This window comes from Podarcis raffonei, chromosome W, assembly GCF_027172205.1.
Source record: "Podarcis raffonei isolate rPodRaf1 chromosome W, rPodRaf1.pri, whole genome shotgun sequence".
Classification (NCBI taxonomy): Eukaryota; Metazoa; Chordata; class Lepidosauria; order Squamata; family Lacertidae; genus Podarcis; species Podarcis raffonei.
The window spans coordinates 12057516-12075300 of NC_070620.1; the positions used below are offsets into that span (position 1 = coordinate 12057516).

Consider the following 17785-nt stretch of genomic DNA (forward strand, 5'->3'; position numbering starts at 1 on the left):
GAAGTGGCTTAGTCATGTTGGCCACATGACCCAGAAGCTGTACGCCGGCTCCCATGGCCAATAAAGCAAGATGAGCACCACAACCCCAGAGTCGTCCACGACTGGATCTAATGGTCAGGGGTCCCTTTACCTTTACCTTTAACCTATCTCAGCAGGCTTAACAAGCAACAGCTCCCTGGGTTATTTTGGAGAAGTCCTGACTATTGGTACCGCTTTAAATATATAGTGCAGCTATTTATCAATACATTTGTGGGACAGAGGTTTTCCACTGCTCTTGCAGAGTGCTGATGGCACAGGGTGTGACCAAGGGCACCCTGCATGCAGCTACGGGTAACAAGTCACCTGCAAAAGGCCCGTACCATGAAGATTCCTAGTCCCAAGAGCATGAATTCTTCTATTCTCCCTCCCTCCCCAGGTTCACTGCTGCTGAATCTTCTATACCAGCTGCCAACAGTGGCCAATGCTCCAGTATGTTCTCCTCACCTGCTGGGACTGTGGGTCAGTCCACTGTGCTGGGCACCCCTCCTGCAGTGCCAATCAAGGCTTCCACCCCAGTCTCTTCAGCAGGTATATCCCCTCTCCCTTTCCCCCTTTTTCTGCTGATAAATCCTCATATGTAGTTGTGACTGCATTACATGTGGATTAGTATGAGAAACAGGTATTGAGGACTATAAACTTTGTACAAAAATGGAAGTTTGGCATTTCAACATCCTACAGTGGTCAGTTCTTTTTGCTGAAAATGTCTATTGCTGCCACACAGATTTTATTTTTTACTGCCTGTCTGTGTTCCCTCCTTTCTGGAATGGTCACATGTGTGCTTAGAGCTCTCTTTGCCATGGTGGTCTGCTCTTTCTTATCTACTGCAGAGCTTTCCAAACTTCACATGTTGGTAACACACTTTTTAGACATGCATCGTTTCACAACACAGTAATTCATTTTTATACTAACAAACTGGAGGTTAAACTAACCCCTTTCCAGCCCTGGGAGAAGCGTGGGGAGCATTTGCATGACACACCTACACACTGTAGCTGCCACGACACACAGTTTGGAGAGCTCTGATCTACTGCTTAATATTTCAAAAATCTTCTAATCAGCATTCAGTCTAAAAAAACAAACAGCATGTCATTAAAACTAAAACACAACCTTAAAAACAGCTATATGGAAACTACCGTAATTTTCGCCCTATAGGACGCACTTTTCCCCCTCCAAAAATGAAGGGGAAATGTGTGTGCGTCCTATGGGGCGAATGCAGGCTTTCACTGAAGCCTGGAGAGCGAGAGGGGTCGGTGCGCACCGACCCCTCTCGCTCTCCAGGCTTCAGGAAGCTATCCGCAAGCCTTGGGAGCTCCGCGGGAGCTCCCGCCGGGCTCCCAAGGCTTGCGGATAGCAGCCTGAAGCCTGGAGAGCGAGAGGGGTCGGTGCAGAGTTCATGCAGATATCGGGCAGCCCCACAAGCTCGGGAGACAGCGGGGAGGCACAGCGCGCCTTCCCGCTGTTCCCCGACCTGGTTTGGAGGCTGGCACTAGGGAAAAGTGCGCATCTCCCCACCACCAGCCCCACAAGCTCGGGGGACAGATATCCGCAAGCCTGGGGAGACCGGCGCGACTTCCCACCGGGCTCCCTAGGCTTGCGGATAGCAGCCTGTTCTGGGGGCTGGGGTCGGGGGAAGCTCGGGCATCCCCCACCCCAGCCCTGTGCCTGGGGAAAAAATAATAATTTCCCCCCCTTTATTTCCCCCCAAAAAAACTAGGTGCGTCCATTGGCTGGTGCGCCCTATGGGGCGAAAAATACGGTACATAAAAACATATAAACTTAATTTTCCTGAAAGCAGATGGCTACACTTACCAAATCCTGTTATCTTTGAAATTCATGAGTCTATGAGTGATTTTGTTTCTTTTTGGACTCTTAGTGGAGCGTCCTTCTCAGAGTGCTCTTCCAGCTTCCATGCTCCAGAAAACAGCCAAGATTTCCTCAGCTGTTTCAAAAGTGAGCCCTTCCCAGGTAATTAGAAGCTGACCTGTCTGTCCTTGACAGGAAACATATTGTTCCATCTCAAAAACAAGGATCAAATCAGACAAAGCTTACTACGTGAACATAGCTGCTTCTATCTCACACAGCTTCTCTCTGGAAGATTGAAGGAGTCTCTGAGCAGATTTGGTAAAGGGAGACATTCAGTTACGTGAGTGAACCCCAAGAGTGTCTTCCTGTGCATATTAGGTGGTTATTTAGCAAGGAAGACATTTTACCTGTGACTCCTGGTGGATATGCGGCTCAGGGTGCCTAAACACTGTTGGGGGATGGGGTGGGGTTGCTTAGGAGTTTTATGGGGGGCAGGTTTTAATTTTGGGGACGCTTAATTTTTCTTGTCCTTAGTATTATTTTTTGTACCATTATTGTCAGACCCACCCTTATAGACAAGCAAATTACAAACTTTATTTACTTGTGTTTTGCTTTCAACACACACGCTCCCCCCTTCCCCCCTCTCTTCCTTTAATATGTTCAGAAGTTTTCTTGTTTTATCTCTCATAGCAGAACATTTTAGTTCTAAAATTCCCCATCAAACAATAATAAAGCATTTGTGCCTTGCAGGGCCAGCAGCAACCACCCACTGCTGGGGTGGAGAAACAGGCTCACCAGTGGAAGGATTCAGATCCTGTCATCATAGAAATCAGGGAGGAGGTGAGGCTTTCTGGAGCTATGATGTACTGCTCCTCCCCGGGTCACCTTTCTTTGAACCTGGGCTCCATATGAAGTTGGACTTCAACGTTCATCAATGGTCAGAGGATGATGGGAGTTGTAGTCCAACAACATCTGGTGGGCAACATGTTTGCTGTCCGTACTGTTCTTCCCCAACCTGAGCTCTCAACGGTTGGGTGTGTCGTCATTTAACATGCATGAACTACTGAACTTGTTCCTGTAGATTGCACATTTCCAGAAGGAGATGGAAGAGCTGAAAGGCAGGACAGCCAAAGCTGCCATCGAAGTGGGCACCGAGGAAGAGGAGGAGATGTTGAGGATGGAGTCAAACGACCTTCACACTTTCCTTTTGGAGATCAAAGAGACAACAGAGGTAAGAGGATTTGGGGGAGGATGTAGCCTCCAGTTGAGAACCAAGTTTTCCTTCATGCTCAATTAGCTCAGGGTTGAGAGTGGGTTACTTGTTAGGTCCTGGTTTTTACAAATTGAAGAACTTCTCATTCTGTTGATTGCATGGGACGATTATGGTGGTATTACTATTGCTGAGACTGTGACATTTTCTGTGTAATCCTAACCATGTCTGATCTGTTTGGTAGCCCTTGTAATTCAAGGTGGGTGTTGTATTCTTCATTGTGTGGTGTATATATTTTATTTTCAGCTTTGCCTGAAACAGTTGCCAAATCAGTATCATAAAGCACAGTGAGTGGTTTGAAATGGCCTTCTGATTCCTGCCGCCCCTCAAGTCCCACTTATTAAACACAGTAGTTAGTTCACTCCATTGTTTCGTAATTGAGTGTATGTTTTCATTTGCTGAAAACAATATGCTGTGCCTTAATAGACCACTTCACCCTTGGCTGCACGCCACATGTATTTTCCTTATTTATCATACTTATCCTATTCCCATCAGATTGCACTCTTGAGGAGGAAGTTTGAAAGGGGGTTTGGTGTTCCTGAAGGAGACATACTCTCTCCATTGTGTTGCCTCCGGTAAATAGGTTTGCTGGGTTTTGGGGAACCGTCCCACAAACCTTTTTTGAGCTAGAGACAAAAGTGAGATGACAGAAATGTGCATACAGTGGTACCTCGGGTTAAGAACTTAATTCGTTCTGGAGGTCCATTCTTAACCTGAAACTGTTCTTAACCTGAGGTACCACTTCAGCTAATGGGGCCTCCCGCGCTGCCGCCACGTGATTTCTGTTCTCTTCCTAAAGCAAAGTTCTTAACCTGAGGTACTATTTCTGGGTTAGTGGAGTCTGTAACCTGAAGCGTCTGTAAACCGAGGTACCACTGTACAGCATAGTTCCATCTTCTGGTTAAAGAAGCTTAGTACCATGTCTGAACTGATAACCATAATTTGTGACTGCCTTGGAAACCACGGTCTGAAGGCTGTTTGGGTTTTATTCTTTTGGGAAATCATATATATTTATTGAATGATTTTTAGTCACTTCTTGTTCAAACTTCTCAGAACGACTTTAGAGCAAAAACCCACAGCAAGCCACTTAAAAATTCCAGTGGGAGTAAAATGTCTGGTTTTGAGCTAGGACTGAAAATAAAATAAAGACAGCATCAAGCAAACAGTTTGCCACAGTTGAAGCCTCTAGACCAGGGGAGGGCAGGCTTCCAAGATCTGTTGTTGCTTTTGCTAGAATCCTGATATTCAAACAGAACAGTTGTGAAAGGCACACACTTAAAGACAAATCCCTAGGCTTAGCTTTCTTTAATGTTGAGTACCAGAACAGAACAGCACCATCCGTCCTTCTCACCCAAATCCACCCTGGTTACCTTCTGGCCCAGGCTTTCTTCATTTCAGTAATATATAATGGGGCAGGTTGCTAATGTTATTGTTGCCACTGTTTTTGTTCTATTTATGTTGGGGTTTTGTTTTTTTAAGTGCTTTGTTTTGTCTAATTAGTTTAGCTATGGTTATGGGGTGGCATACAGATGCCAAAAATTTTAAAAAGAAATGAACAGGGAATTGGGATGCAGACTGGCTTGTAGAAGCCTTGTGATTCGTTAGGTCCCACCACCCCTGCCCCTGAAATGTAGAATCCTGTTTGTGGCAGCAGTTTGTGCTGCTGAACTGTGTTGTTGCCCCAGTATAGCTTTCTTCCAGACCTGATGAATTAACATTTCTGTGGAAAAGCCACATATGTGTTTTGTGACAAAGAGTTCCACCTACTTCCTGGTGGGTCTTCCTCTCCCTTTGTTCTTTTCTTGTAGTCCCTTCATGCAGACTTTAGCCTCCTGAAGACAAGCCTGCTGGAGGGGTTTGCAGGGCTGGAAGAAGCAAGACAGAAGGACATGCATGCTCACAGCGCTGAATATCTGCACCTGCTGTATAAGAAGCCTTTGGACCCCAAAAGTGAAGCTCAACTTCAGGTAGGATCCTTGATAGGGCAAGGGGGTCAGAGCTTTGGGAGCCAGGGGGAAATTATAAATGCCTGCTAGGGAGGCAGAGGATGTTCCAAACCCCATGGTCCCCAGCAGGTAATGGTACCTGTTCCAGTTAGAGATGTCACATAAGCTGCTCCAATCTTTAGCAAGCATTCTCTGCTGCTAGTTGCTCTCTTTTCAGAAGTTAAGCGTGTTTGCTTGGAAATGTTTTGGTAAGAGCTTTGGACAGTGTATATGAATCTCTTATCTCTTCCCCTCCTCTTTTTACTTCCCCAAGAGCCCTGTCAAGTAGATTAGGCTGAGATATGGTGAGTGGCCCAAGGCAACCCTGTGAGTTTCATGTATTTGGATATTAGAACCTGGGTTTCCCTAGTCTTAAAAAGGTAAAGGTAAAGGGACCCCTGACATTGGGTCCAGTTGCGGACGACTCTGGGGTTGCAGCGCTCATCTCACTTTACTGGCCGAGGGAGCCAGCGTACAACTTCCGGGTCATGTGGCCAGCATGACAAAGCCGCTTCTGGTGAACCAGAGCAGCGCATGGAAATGGCTTTTACCTTCCCGCCAGAGCGGTACCTATTTATCTACTTGCACTTTGACGTGGTTTCGAACTGGTAGGTTGGCAGGAGCTGGGACCGAGCAATGGGAGCTTACCTCATCACGGGGATTCGAACCGCCAACCTTCTGATCAGCAAGCCCTAGGCTCTGTGGTTTAACCCACAACGCCACCCGCGTCCCTTTTTAGTCTTAGTCAATCTCTTTATCCACTACCCCAGGGCAGCTATGTTTTGGTCCTTACAGCTGTTGGTGAACCACAACTCCCAGCACCCCTGACTGTTGGCCAGGCTGGCTGGGACTCATGGGAGTTGGAGTCCAACCACATGTGGAGAACCACATGTTCTCCATTACACTGTACTGCTTCTCTGTGAATACATGTGCAATTCCCCAGATTGGATGGAAACTATTTGTAGACTGGATTGGGTTTTGTGACTACCAGTTGACAGTCCCTATTATTTTTGCTAAAGTGGTCATGGCCCAGATGTAGAAAATTTCCTTTGCATGCAGAAGGTCCCAACTTCAATCCCTGTCATCTCCAGGTAGAGTTGGGAGAGAACCCTGTCTGAAACTCTGGCGAAGTGTTCCAGTCAGTGTATCCAATACTGAGCTAGTTGGACCAGTAGTTTGACTCAGTACAAGGCAGCTTCCTGTGTAAATTGGCTGTTGATTCAGAACCATGAGGACTAGAATCTTCCTTATGTTTAGGGGGAAATCAATAGCCCAGTGGTAGTGTAGCACCCTGCTCGTGGTTAACGCTTAGCTGGAATGAAATATTCAATGCAGCAATAGAGAAATTAAAATAATAATTTATTTGTCAGACAAATAAATGATAGGCACAGTGGTATATAGTTACCAAAGCTCTGCCCCCCTCCAGCCCTGATGACCAGCACTTATATTTCCTCAGCCCAGCCCCCTTGCTCCTCCTTTGGCTGCCTCTGTCCAATCAGCCTGGTTGAAATTCCTATTGGCTGTCTGCTAGAACCAATCATAAAAGATACACCCATTTCCTATTACCTTTTATGGGAGACAAAGAGCTATATTTCCTTCTATCCATAAATGGCAGACAAGTAGCCATATATCTTACATTTGCCTCGACAAGACACCTTAATTACCAGATCACCTTTTGCCCCTGTTGCCCCTGCTGCCCCTGCATTCCAAAACAAATGGCTAAAACAAATGGCTCATGGTATTAAATTCTATCTAAACAGAGATCTTGGGTTCACATTCTCACACACCATCAATGAAATAAGAATCTAACATAAGAATCTAACATTTCTTACTTTCTAAATCCTTTGCATAATTACATTAAGCCAATAAATCTCATACATAACATAGATAGCTTTTTAGAAGAAAAGGCCTTTGCAAAGTAAAAAGAAACTCAGTAAAAACAGCTTCAAAAGAAGCCTCTTCAGTTTACACCCCTCTTTCCCAGCCAGCTGCTTTTCCCATTAGCTCTTACCTTAAACCTTAGGAAAATATGGCTACAGTCTGATGGGAGGCACATGGTATTATTTTCTGTTAAACAATAAATCTTACTATTTACCAACTCTTAATTAGTGCTTTGCAGCTTGATTGTATTCTGTAATATGTAGGGTCAGTATAACCTTTGCTCCCAGCCTGTAATTCCCTTTTACAACTTTGAGAAACTTGTCTCCTGCTACTGCTATAAATCAGGGGGGCCCTTTTTCAGGAGAGCAGGAAGATAAACAACTGCCAAAGTACTTAGCCAGCTGCTTTCTGCCTGGCATGAAACATACAAACATTTGCAAATATATCTTTAAGCTCATTTTAAAATACAGGCCTTGATCAGATGCCTCAGTAGAGCACCTGCTTTGCATGTAGAAAGTCCCAGATTCAGTCCCCAGCATATCCAAGTAGGGCTGGGAATGTTCCCTGCCTGAAACTCCTGAGAGCCACTGCCAGTCAGTCTAGACAGAACTGAGCTAGATGGACCAATGGCCTGACTCAATTTAAGGCAGCTTCCTACATTTCTGGGGTGAGCAATGCCTCTATTGTACGATTCTCTAAAGGGCAAATTGTTGACCCGCTGGCCTAGAGGCTGTTCTTTAAGCCAATGTCATCTTCTCAACATTTTTCTTTGCTCCACCTTCAAACATGGAAGGCAAAGTTTTTGTAATGAAGTTCCAGTTTAATAATTCTAACCCAATTTTTATAAAGAAAAAGTGGGTTCATCATCGGGGATTGTTTTATCACCACCAAGTGCCATGCTGCTCAATGTGACGATTTTACAAGGACTTGAGCTGCTGCAGTTAATTTCATGGATGGGGAGGCTGGAAGCCAAATGGGCTTGTAAATACTGGGTTGCCGCAGGAAGTTCCTGCAAATGTGCAAAAAGGTTTTTTCGAACGAGAGACTTCACCTCACTCTGCTTGCACTTCTCCTCCCCTGGGGTGTCAGAAGTTAAACAAGCTATTTCTCCCCTGAACTGTGAAATATTGAACTGAGCCTTGGCTGGTATTGTGTAACTGACACAGCTTGAATGCATGAGGATAATGTGGGATGCAACCTCTGAGCAGGAACCATAATTAAAACAGTACCTTAAAAGGCTGAATGTAAGGTCAGGGTGTTAGTTAATCTCTTATTGCCCTTGGGGGATAACTCCCTTGCCATAAGAGCCCTGCTGGATCAGGCCAAAGGTCTACCTTCTCCAGCCTCCTGTTCTTACAGTGCCCAACCAGGTGCCCCAGTGGGAAGCCCACAAGCAAAACTGGAGTGCAGCTGCGCTGTCCCTACCTGCGATTCCCAGCAACTGATCACTGGTCAACAACAAATTTGTTGTCTGCATTTTTTCAGATGATTTAGGACGAAACTGATGCGCTGAATCCAAAATTCACATTGGTTTTGCTCAATCAGGTCAAGTTTTTGAGCTATGGCCACATGTCGTTTTTTTACGTTTTTGTTCACATGTACGCTTGTGTGGAGCATTTTAGAAGAAGTTGGTGGGGGTAAAATGCCATGTCGAATAATTGTTTTGATTGGAAATGATTATTTTAATGACAAAAAGTATTCAGGTCCGATAGTTCTGGGTGATTATGTCGAAAAGGGATCAGTTTGAAGTCATAAAACCTCGAAATCTTCCATAAATTGGTGCAGCAAAGCACTAAGTTAATCCTGATCTTCAATCAGCACGTCGTCCTGTAGCTCATTGTGATGAAATTCCAGTGCCTATCTTCGGAGAACTTCCTGACATTAGTGACGAAGATGCCTCCAGTGTTGAAGGACATGAAGAAGAAGTGGTTCTTGAAGATGATGCTCCACATCCATTTTCCCAAAAGGAGTTGAATGATCTAGTTCGCGACCTCAGCTTGTCAAAGGACTCTGCCGAACTGGTGGCATCCAGATTGAAGGAAAAAAACCTCCTCTCTGACAGTGCTCGCATCAGCTTCTTCCGCAACAGGCATCAAGAGTACCTCCGTTTTTTCTCAGAAGAGAAGGACTTGGTGTACTGTGCAGATATTGCGCAGCTTCGGCTCAAGCTTGGAGTGCCACAGTATGAACCCAAAGATTTGGAGACTGTTCATTGACAGCAGCAAGCAATCACTGAAATGTGTTCTGCTACACAACGGCAACCAGTTTGCCTCTATACCCCTGGCTCACTCAAGTACACTGAAGGAGAACTATGAAGCGGTGAAGTATGTGCTGGAGAAAATTGGTTATGATCAGCATAAGTGGTTTATTTGTGTTGACCTGAAGATGGTGAACTTTTTGTTGGGACAACAGTCTGGCTTCACCAAGTACCCATGTTTTCTGTGCATGTGGGATAGTAGGGACCGTGCTCAGCATTACACGAAGAAGGACTGGCCGTTGCGGGAGGAATTGGTGCCTTGCAAAGAAAGGAACGTCATCAACGACCCTCTGGTGGACAGAGACAGAATACTTTTCCCACCGCTGCACATCAAGCTCGGCTTAATCAAGCAGTTCACCAAGGCTCTGGACAAGGATGGTGACTGCTTCACTTACTTGTGCCAGGCTTTTCCAGGATTGACCATGGAGAAGTTGAAAGCTGACATCTTTGATGGTCCTCAGATCCGTCAGCTCATCAGAGATCCAGAGTTCGGAAACTCAATGAACGAAATGGAACTGGAAGCGTGGAAGGCATTTGTTCTGGTAGTGAAGAACTTTCTGGGCAACAATAAGGCCAGAAACTCCGCAGAACTTGACAACAACATGCTGACTGCTTTCAGAAACCTGGGCTGCAACATGAGCGTCAAGATGCACTACCTCTTTTCACATATGGACTAGTTTCCTGAGAACCTGGGTTCAATGAGTGACGAGCAGGGGGAGAGATTCCATCAGGACATGAAAGAGATGGAGACCAGGTATCAGGGTCGCTGGGACGCAGTCATGATGGCTGACTACTGTTGGACTCTGAAGAGAGACCTCCCTGCCGCTGAGCATTCCAGGAGTTCCAAGAAACGGAAGTTCAAGCCCTGAAGTTTGAAAAATGGTGAAGGAACATGCAGTTTACGTGTACTTACCTTTATCAATGCCCACCATTCGACTTCCGATTTCCGCCGCGGATAGAAAGGGAGCGTGGAAAGCCTCGTCGGGGTTTTCCGAACAACACAGGGACTTGGGGGGAGTTGCAAAGGCACTGCACCCCCAAAAAATCTCAAGGGGGATACCCTTGAGGGATGGCTAACCGGCAGCGTGGAAGCGGTCCGGCTGTTTTTTCGGGTTTTTTTCTTGAAGAGCTCGAAGATGACAGGATTGCAAGCGCAAGAGGAAGGAACCGACCCTGTGTTGTGATGCCTCTGGCTCTCGCTAGAGAAAGCGGCGAATCTCCAAAAATTTAAGAACGGACCCTTAGTGTGAGAGAAGTATTTTAAAATTAAAATTTTTAAGAACACACTAAGTGAACGCTGGATGTTGAAGGATTAAATTAAGGAATCCATCCCGGTGGAGGAGTTAAAATGGCGCAGGATACAAAGTCGCAGGAGTAAAGGAAGGAAGCAGCCTCTAGCCTGACTGCGTGAGTACATAACAAAAGCCCACGGCAGCTTCTGCCGAGGTAAATAGACTTTTGAATTTGTAAAACAAAGCAACAGATTAAGGACTATCCAGAGACTTTGTTGTTCCCTCTCGGTGAGAGAGATAATTAGAAACGTAATAACCACAGAGCTGATTGAAAGACAATTGAAAGACACAGAGCTGATTGTTAAAAACAACAAAGTTACAGTAAAGACAAGAATAAGGGAAGATTGGCAGAAACGTCTCTTCTCTTTTAAATAAGAACTGCCTAAGAAAAAAGGTTATATTTGACTGCAATTATCTTGGGTACTCTTTCGATCCTTACTGCTGAAAAACTGGACTTAAGTTAACCCCCTCCTTCCCGTTTTCTTTTTCGTTGTTTTTTTGCGCTCTGGGAAAGATTCACATTTAAGCGTTGGAGCTAGAAAAAACCAGAAATAATTGGAATGCGGAAAATATCACCCGATAAACCCTGGGAAAATTTGGAAAATAACTTTGAGTGTTAAAAACAGGGGGTTTTACACCCCAGTAGACTATAATTGGATATTTACAACATTTTGAATTGGACATTCACATCTCTTATGGACTTGAAAATATAAACAGGAAATTGGGACAGAATCCGGACCAGTGATTTGGTGACAGAGACGGGACCAGTGATTTCTTCTTTTTTGTGATAGAGACTGAAACAGTGATTTGGTGATAGAGATTGGACCAGTGATTTTGTGATATTGGGATCTAATTGGTTTACAGGTCTGATTTAGATCGTGGATTAAAGCCTGAATTATTAGCCTTACTAGACCTTGGATTAGGACATGGACTAAGTTATAGAATATCCTTTACAAGTGACGGATTAAACCGGCAAGTGGTGGAAGATTAAAGAAATTAAAAGAAATCGGAACTGAACATTAATTAATTAATTAATTAATTAATTTTAAAAAAGGAACTACTGCTCTCCCATCAATCTACGTGGACTTTAGAAAACCACTTTAACAGGAATAACTCATACATAAGTAATAATTATTTGAGTCTTGGAGAAATTTACCAAACTTTCAGAGGGTGTTAATGTTTTAAGGGACGGTTTGGGAAAACACAAACTATATTGTCATATACTATTAATAATACCCTAGGAGGGGGGAATCATTTGAAGAAAAACAAGAGCCTAAGGAAGGTACTAAGGTGTATAAACAAGACTTTAAGATTGCCAAGGTCGAGATATACTGGGATTATAAGTGAAGCTATTTTTTTTTAATTTCTGGACATTTTATTATCCAACTGGATTTGTAACTGTTTATTATAATAGTACATATTTTCTGGTGGTACTCGGAGATATTATGGTTGTACTTTAGGATACAGCTGAATTAATTGACTTCAAAGGTAATACTCTGTCTGAAAAAAAGGAAATACAATAGAAAGTGATATAAAAGAAATTGTAAGAATATAAAATAAGAAAAACAAAATCGCACGGGCGTAATAAGGTAAATTAAAGGAGAGTGGTTAAGACATAGAAAAATAAGAATAACAAAAAAAAAAAAAGATTGTGCGCCCCTCAGGGGAGAGACAGAAAATTAACACAGACTATTGTGTAAATAATCACAAAATGTCAGGGGAAAATGGAAAAAAGGTAGGAGGGACTCCTGGAGACAGAAAGGCCTCACGACAAGAGGAAATTAAAGACCTAGACATATTGTGGTTAAAGATCAAAGAGGAATTTAAACAGAGTGAATTGCATATAGAAAGTAAATTAGGAGAGGTGCAGGAACAGATAGATAAAAAAATTGAAGGAGCTGTGGGAGAACTCACTAATAAAATACAAGACCTATCAGATCAAAAGTAATAGAGGAATCAAACAAGAAAATTCAAAAAGAAATGAAGGAACATAAAAGGGAGACAGAAAAAATGAAGGAGGAAATAAGAGATTTGAACAAATCACAAGAACAGATTGAGGATAGCTTAGCTATGACAGAAATGCATCAGAAACAACTCAATTTAAAATTCAGAGGAGCAGAAGAAGAAATCCATGAGAATATAAAAGAAAAAATGATAAGAGAATTAGCAAAATGGTTGGAAATAAAAGAGGAAGAAGTAGCCTGTACTGTAGAAAGCGCATTTAGAATAAGGGTGAAATCCCAGCAGCTCAAACTAAAAAAAAATCTCCTGGTGATTGTTTGATGATTTTCAACTCAATTGAGATGAAAAATATGATATTAAGAACAAGTTACCGGAAAAAATTAATAATTGAAAACAGAACAATTATTATATACAAAGAAATACCAATTAGACTTTTGCGTAAAAGACAAGGATACCGACAAATAGTAAGTGTCTTACAGAGAAACAATATACAATATAGATGGGAGTTCCCCGAAGGAATTACCTTCTATTATAAAGATAAAAGATTCAGATTGACAGATACACAAGAAGCAGAAATTTTTTTGAGAAGATATGAGAAGGAGCTAGGAAAAGGGGAAGAAAGGTACGGAGGAGGAGGGAGATATACAGAAAGGAGGAAGGAAAAGAAGGCAAAAAACACAGAGAAGCAAAAGAGAGAGAGAAGAGGAAGAAGAGGAAGTGGAAGAGGAAGGAGCAGCAGGAGGAGAAGAAGAGGAGGAGGAAGAAGAAGAGTTAACGGAGAAGAGGTCGAGTAGAATATAAATTAAAGTCAAACAATATAATGTCGTTAAAGGTTCTGTCCTGGAATGTAAATGGTTTGAACGAAAAATCTAAAAGGAATAAAATTCAAAAGGTGTTAAAGAATAAAAATTATGATGTGATCTGTTTTCAGGAAACAAACGTGGCAAAAAAACCACAAACATATACTAGCAAATAAAAGGTTGGGGGTAGAGTTTGTTAATTCAGACACTAATAAAAAAAGAGGAGTTGTGATATACGTGAAGGAGAAATGGGACCCAATATTAATATGTAAGGACGATGAAGGAAGGATTTTAGGAGTACAAATCAACCATCAGGGAGAAAAGATTAACGTTATAAATATGCACCAAATATGAATAAAGCTGAATTCTTCTTTAAAAAATTGGAACAAATGCTAACAGAATTGGAGGATCATAAGATGATTTTACTTGGAGATTTGAATGCCGTGCCAACACTTGAATTAGATAGAAGCGTGAAAAGACACCTAAAGCACCCCCCCCCCCAATTTGCAAGGGAACCTCACGAGGGGCTCCGGAGCGAAACGGGGTTAATGGCGCGGTGCTGAGAGTCGATCGCTACTTCCGTGGAGTGAAGCCGCGCAGCTGTTGCCGGAGAGCGCTGACCTCTTTTCCTGTGACAATTCGGCTACTAAACAACAACCCGTGAGTAGGGCAAGCTTTAAGATTGGAGGCTAAAGGAAAAATAAGGTGTAATTTGGCACTGAAGCGGGAAGGTGTAAACAGGAAGTCCACCTTCCGTTTTGTACAAAGATCAAAGCAAAGACTGTTTAAGCTAAGACCGGGAGAGGTGCGTTAAAAAGACTCAAAATCCAAACGTCAAACCAAAGGAATTCCCTCCCTGAATTGAAGGAGAGGGAGGGAAGAAGGGAAAGTATTTTCTGCCTATAAAAATAGAAAGGAGAAAGAAGAAAAGGACAAAAAAGGGATATAATACCACCACTCAATTCTTGGGAACGGATTGCCAAGATTAAATAGAACTGCTGTATTGAGAGTCGCACTATTTATGGACAATGTAACTTTCTGACAGCTAACTCTGCAAGTGAGATACTTTGGACTTGAAACTGTTATTTATTTTGCTGAAGGGGGGCTTTTGAAAAGTTGGGAAGATACACTATTGCATTATTACTGACTGTTACTGTGTCCCCCTAGAGGCTTATTGAAATTGTTACAACTGGCTGGGGAATTTTCCATTCCTAACTAACCAGGGAAATTTCCACAGCAAAACAAGTCTGATCGTGGGATTGACCTTGACTTTTAGAATCTCAGACAAAGTGTTATGGATGAAAAGACAACAAGATTGGGCAAGGTCAGACTCCAACAGACTAGTGCAATATTGCAGCAGCGTAGAGCATCTGCATCCGGCCCTCCTGTACCACAAGGGGAAGACCGAGTACAAGCTGGGGCAAAAGGTATGACATCGGAAGAAGGATTTACTTCAGTTTTAAACAAAATTTATGAATCTTTGGATAAATTAAGCAAACAAGTCACTGAAGCAACAAATAAAATTGACCAAAACACTACAAGTATTAACAACTTGGGGCAGAAGGTGAACTCAAATACAGAATCTATTGAAAAATTGCTGCAAGAATCTACATCAAATCAAAAGACAACTCAGGAAGCAAAAGAAAAAGCAGTGGCTGTAGAGGAAAAGATACCACCGATATGTAAATAGCTTGGGGACCATCAGACACAGCTTGGGGCCCACCAGTCACTTTTGTCTATGATTGAACTGAAGGAGAAGCAGACCAATCTGAGGATTAGGGCGGTGCCTGAAATTGAGAAAGACAGCCTAAGTGACTTTCTAACACAGGAATTTGCAGACTTTTGGAAACTGGATGATAAGCAAGACTTTAAGATAGTAAGTGCTTTTAGACTTGGAAGAGGAGGAAGAAAGAACAGGGTGAGAGACTGTTTGATTATCTGTCAGGGAACTGCCATCGGAGCCTAGAGTGGAGGTAAGGCTCCCTAACGATGCAGGAGAAGGGACCAGCAGGGAGAGAGAGCAAGCTTCCTTTGAGGAAGGAAATAGGAGGGACACCAGGAAGCAAGGGAAGACTGCGGAGGGAGGGCTCCGAGACTCTTCCACAGAGAGCAGCGGGGAGAGCCCAGGACTTCCGTTGGGCACGCCCACTCTGCGCAGGAGACTTCCGCGCAGAGAGGCTAGGCGGAGACTTGGGGTGAAAGAATTTTTATGCTGGAAGAAGTTCAGAAAACGCCCACTGACGGATTCTGCCAGTGACTGACACAGCCATGGAGAAAGGGCTGTCCAGCCAGGGAAAGGTTTAGCCAGGCAACGTTGCCTAGAGCTGCAGCACCCCTTATGCACAAGCAACCCCCAATTCCCTTTACAGCAATCCGTCAGTCTTTGACGTTGCTTGTGCACAAAGACAAGACAGGCAGCATCATGAGTCAAACCGGAGGAGCAGGTGCCGGAGAGGCGGCAGCGTCAGCGCCAAATCTGGAGTAGAGAAACCGAGATTTGGAACGGCAGGTGGCTCTGTTAGCGGCGCGGCTAGATGAAAGGAGGACTCAGGATGCCCAGGGGAAGCACACCCCCATCGCAAGGAAGGTACCGGGACTGGTGCACAAGTTTGGGGGAGACCCCAGGGATTATAATGCATTCAGGACTGAGGTACAGTACGCGCTGGAACTGCAGTTTGACGCCTTTGCAGATGATGGGGAGAGGGTCGCTTATGTTATCGGGCATCTTCAAGACGCTGCCAGGGAATGGATCCGGCCATTAATGGCAACGCAGAATGCTGCCCTAAAGGACCTTAGGAAGTTTTTTGGCGCCATGGACGCCATGTTCTCAAGTGGGGTGGAGGAGAGTGTGGTTCGCCGGGAACTGATGGCTTGCAAGCAAGGGAGCCGGTCAGTTAGAGAGTACTGGTCGCGTTTTGCTATGCTTATCCATAGACTGGGGTGGGAACTGGGCTCGGAACCAGTGCAAATGTTATTTGAGGAAGGCTTATCCCCCTCAGTGAAGGACGAACTCTCTCGCGCGCCCCGCCCTCAATCGATGGATCAGCTGACTAAGGCTGTACTTGCGATTGGAGCGCGCCAAGAAGCCCGCGCTTTAGAGAAGCGGGAGGGGAGAGGAGAACGTTGGCATGACAACCGCATTCCTGAAATACCGGACCAACCTTCCCAGCCAGTGGAACCAATGGAGATTGGGGGAGCGCGTGCGCGCGCGGGGCTTCTAACTCCAGCGAAGTTCGAAAGAAGGAGGGAAAGGAGGGGAAAACAGCCAAGAAGTGTTTCCTCTGCCAACAGCCAGGACATTTTGCCAGGGTCTGCCCTCAAAGGAAAGCATGGCAAGGAATGGTGGGGGCTGCTGGCTGTGAGGAGGGGGGAGAGGAGGAGCAGGGAAAAGCCAACGCTTGGCTGCCGATCACCGGGCACAGCAGCCAGGCCAGCAACCAGTAAAAGTGCCCAAGCCAGACCCCCCCCCAAGCAGCCTTAGCCTTAGAGGTGGTGCTAGAACTCCCCAATGGGCACCCAATCAAGGTTAAAGCACTGCTGGATTCAGGTAGTTCCTGTAATTTTTCAGCAAGGATTTCGCCCTGGAGCACCAGCTGTACCTCCTGCCTCTAGACTGTCCCTTGCAAGTAACGACCATTGATGGGAGAGAACTCTTGGGAGGGGAGGTGACGCACCAGACTCCCCCCATGAGAATGAGGGTTTCCAGACACACAGAGACCATTGCCTTTCACGTAGCCACACTGGCAGGACCACCCATCATACTGGGAATGAGCTGGTTGGCACTACATGATCCAGTAGTGGCATGGTACCAGCGGACAGTTTCTTTTGGGTCAGCTCACTGCTTGGAACACTGTCACGGGGGGGAAACCCCGAGGATGGCTGTGGCCAGGGTGGCAGGGATGGCAGTGGGGGAAAAGGGGAAGGTACCGCCACAATACGCTGACCTGCAGGATGTCTTCAGCGAGAAGGAAGCGGACAAACTACCCCCCCATAGACCCTTCGACTGTCAAATCAACCTACTCCCAGGGGCTCAGCTACCAGTGGGTAAACTGTATGCCATGTCGGACAGGGAGATGCAGGAGTTGCGGGAGTTTATTGACAAGAACCTGAAAAGAGGTTTCATAAGAGAATCAAGGGCGGTGGGAGGCAGTCCGGTGTTCTTTGTGGACAAAAAAGACACTAAACAGCCCAGATTGGTTGTAGACTTTAGGTCCTTGAACCTTGTGTCGGAACCAGTGACCTTCCCAATGCCCAGGATTGACGATATTTTAACCAGGGTGAGGAAGGGGAAAAATTTTACTAAGCTGGACCTTCGGGGTGCGTAGAATTTGATTAGGATGAGGGAGGGGGACGAATGGAAAACCACCATGTTCACCCCCCTGGGGGCCTTTGAGTACTTAGTTATGCCATTTGGATTACAGTCGGGCTCCGCCTGCTTTCAATCTTTCATGCACCACGTGTTGGGATCCCTGCTGTACAAGAATTGCGTGGCCTTTTTA

The 17785-nt window shown here is 44.8% G+C and overlaps 1 protein-coding gene across 1 annotated transcript in view; it reads left to right on the forward strand.

Moving 5' to 3' along the window:
- The first annotated feature begins 505 nt into the window (after nt 1-505).
- Nucleotides 506-17785, forward strand: part of LOC128406129 (nuclear pore complex protein Nup214-like) — a 55445-nt gene continuing 38165 nt past the window's right edge. The window contains exons 1-5 of the mRNA XM_053373150.1: nt 506-567; nt 1910-2001; nt 2590-2679; nt 2921-3070; nt 4918-5076. Of these exons, the coding sequence (XP_053229125.1) occupies nt 1945-2001; nt 2590-2679; nt 2921-3070; nt 4918-5076 (456 nt within the window). The 5' untranslated portion in view covers nt 506-567; nt 1910-1944. The remainder of the gene's footprint in view (nt 568-1909; nt 2002-2589; nt 2680-2920; nt 3071-4917; nt 5077-17785) is intronic.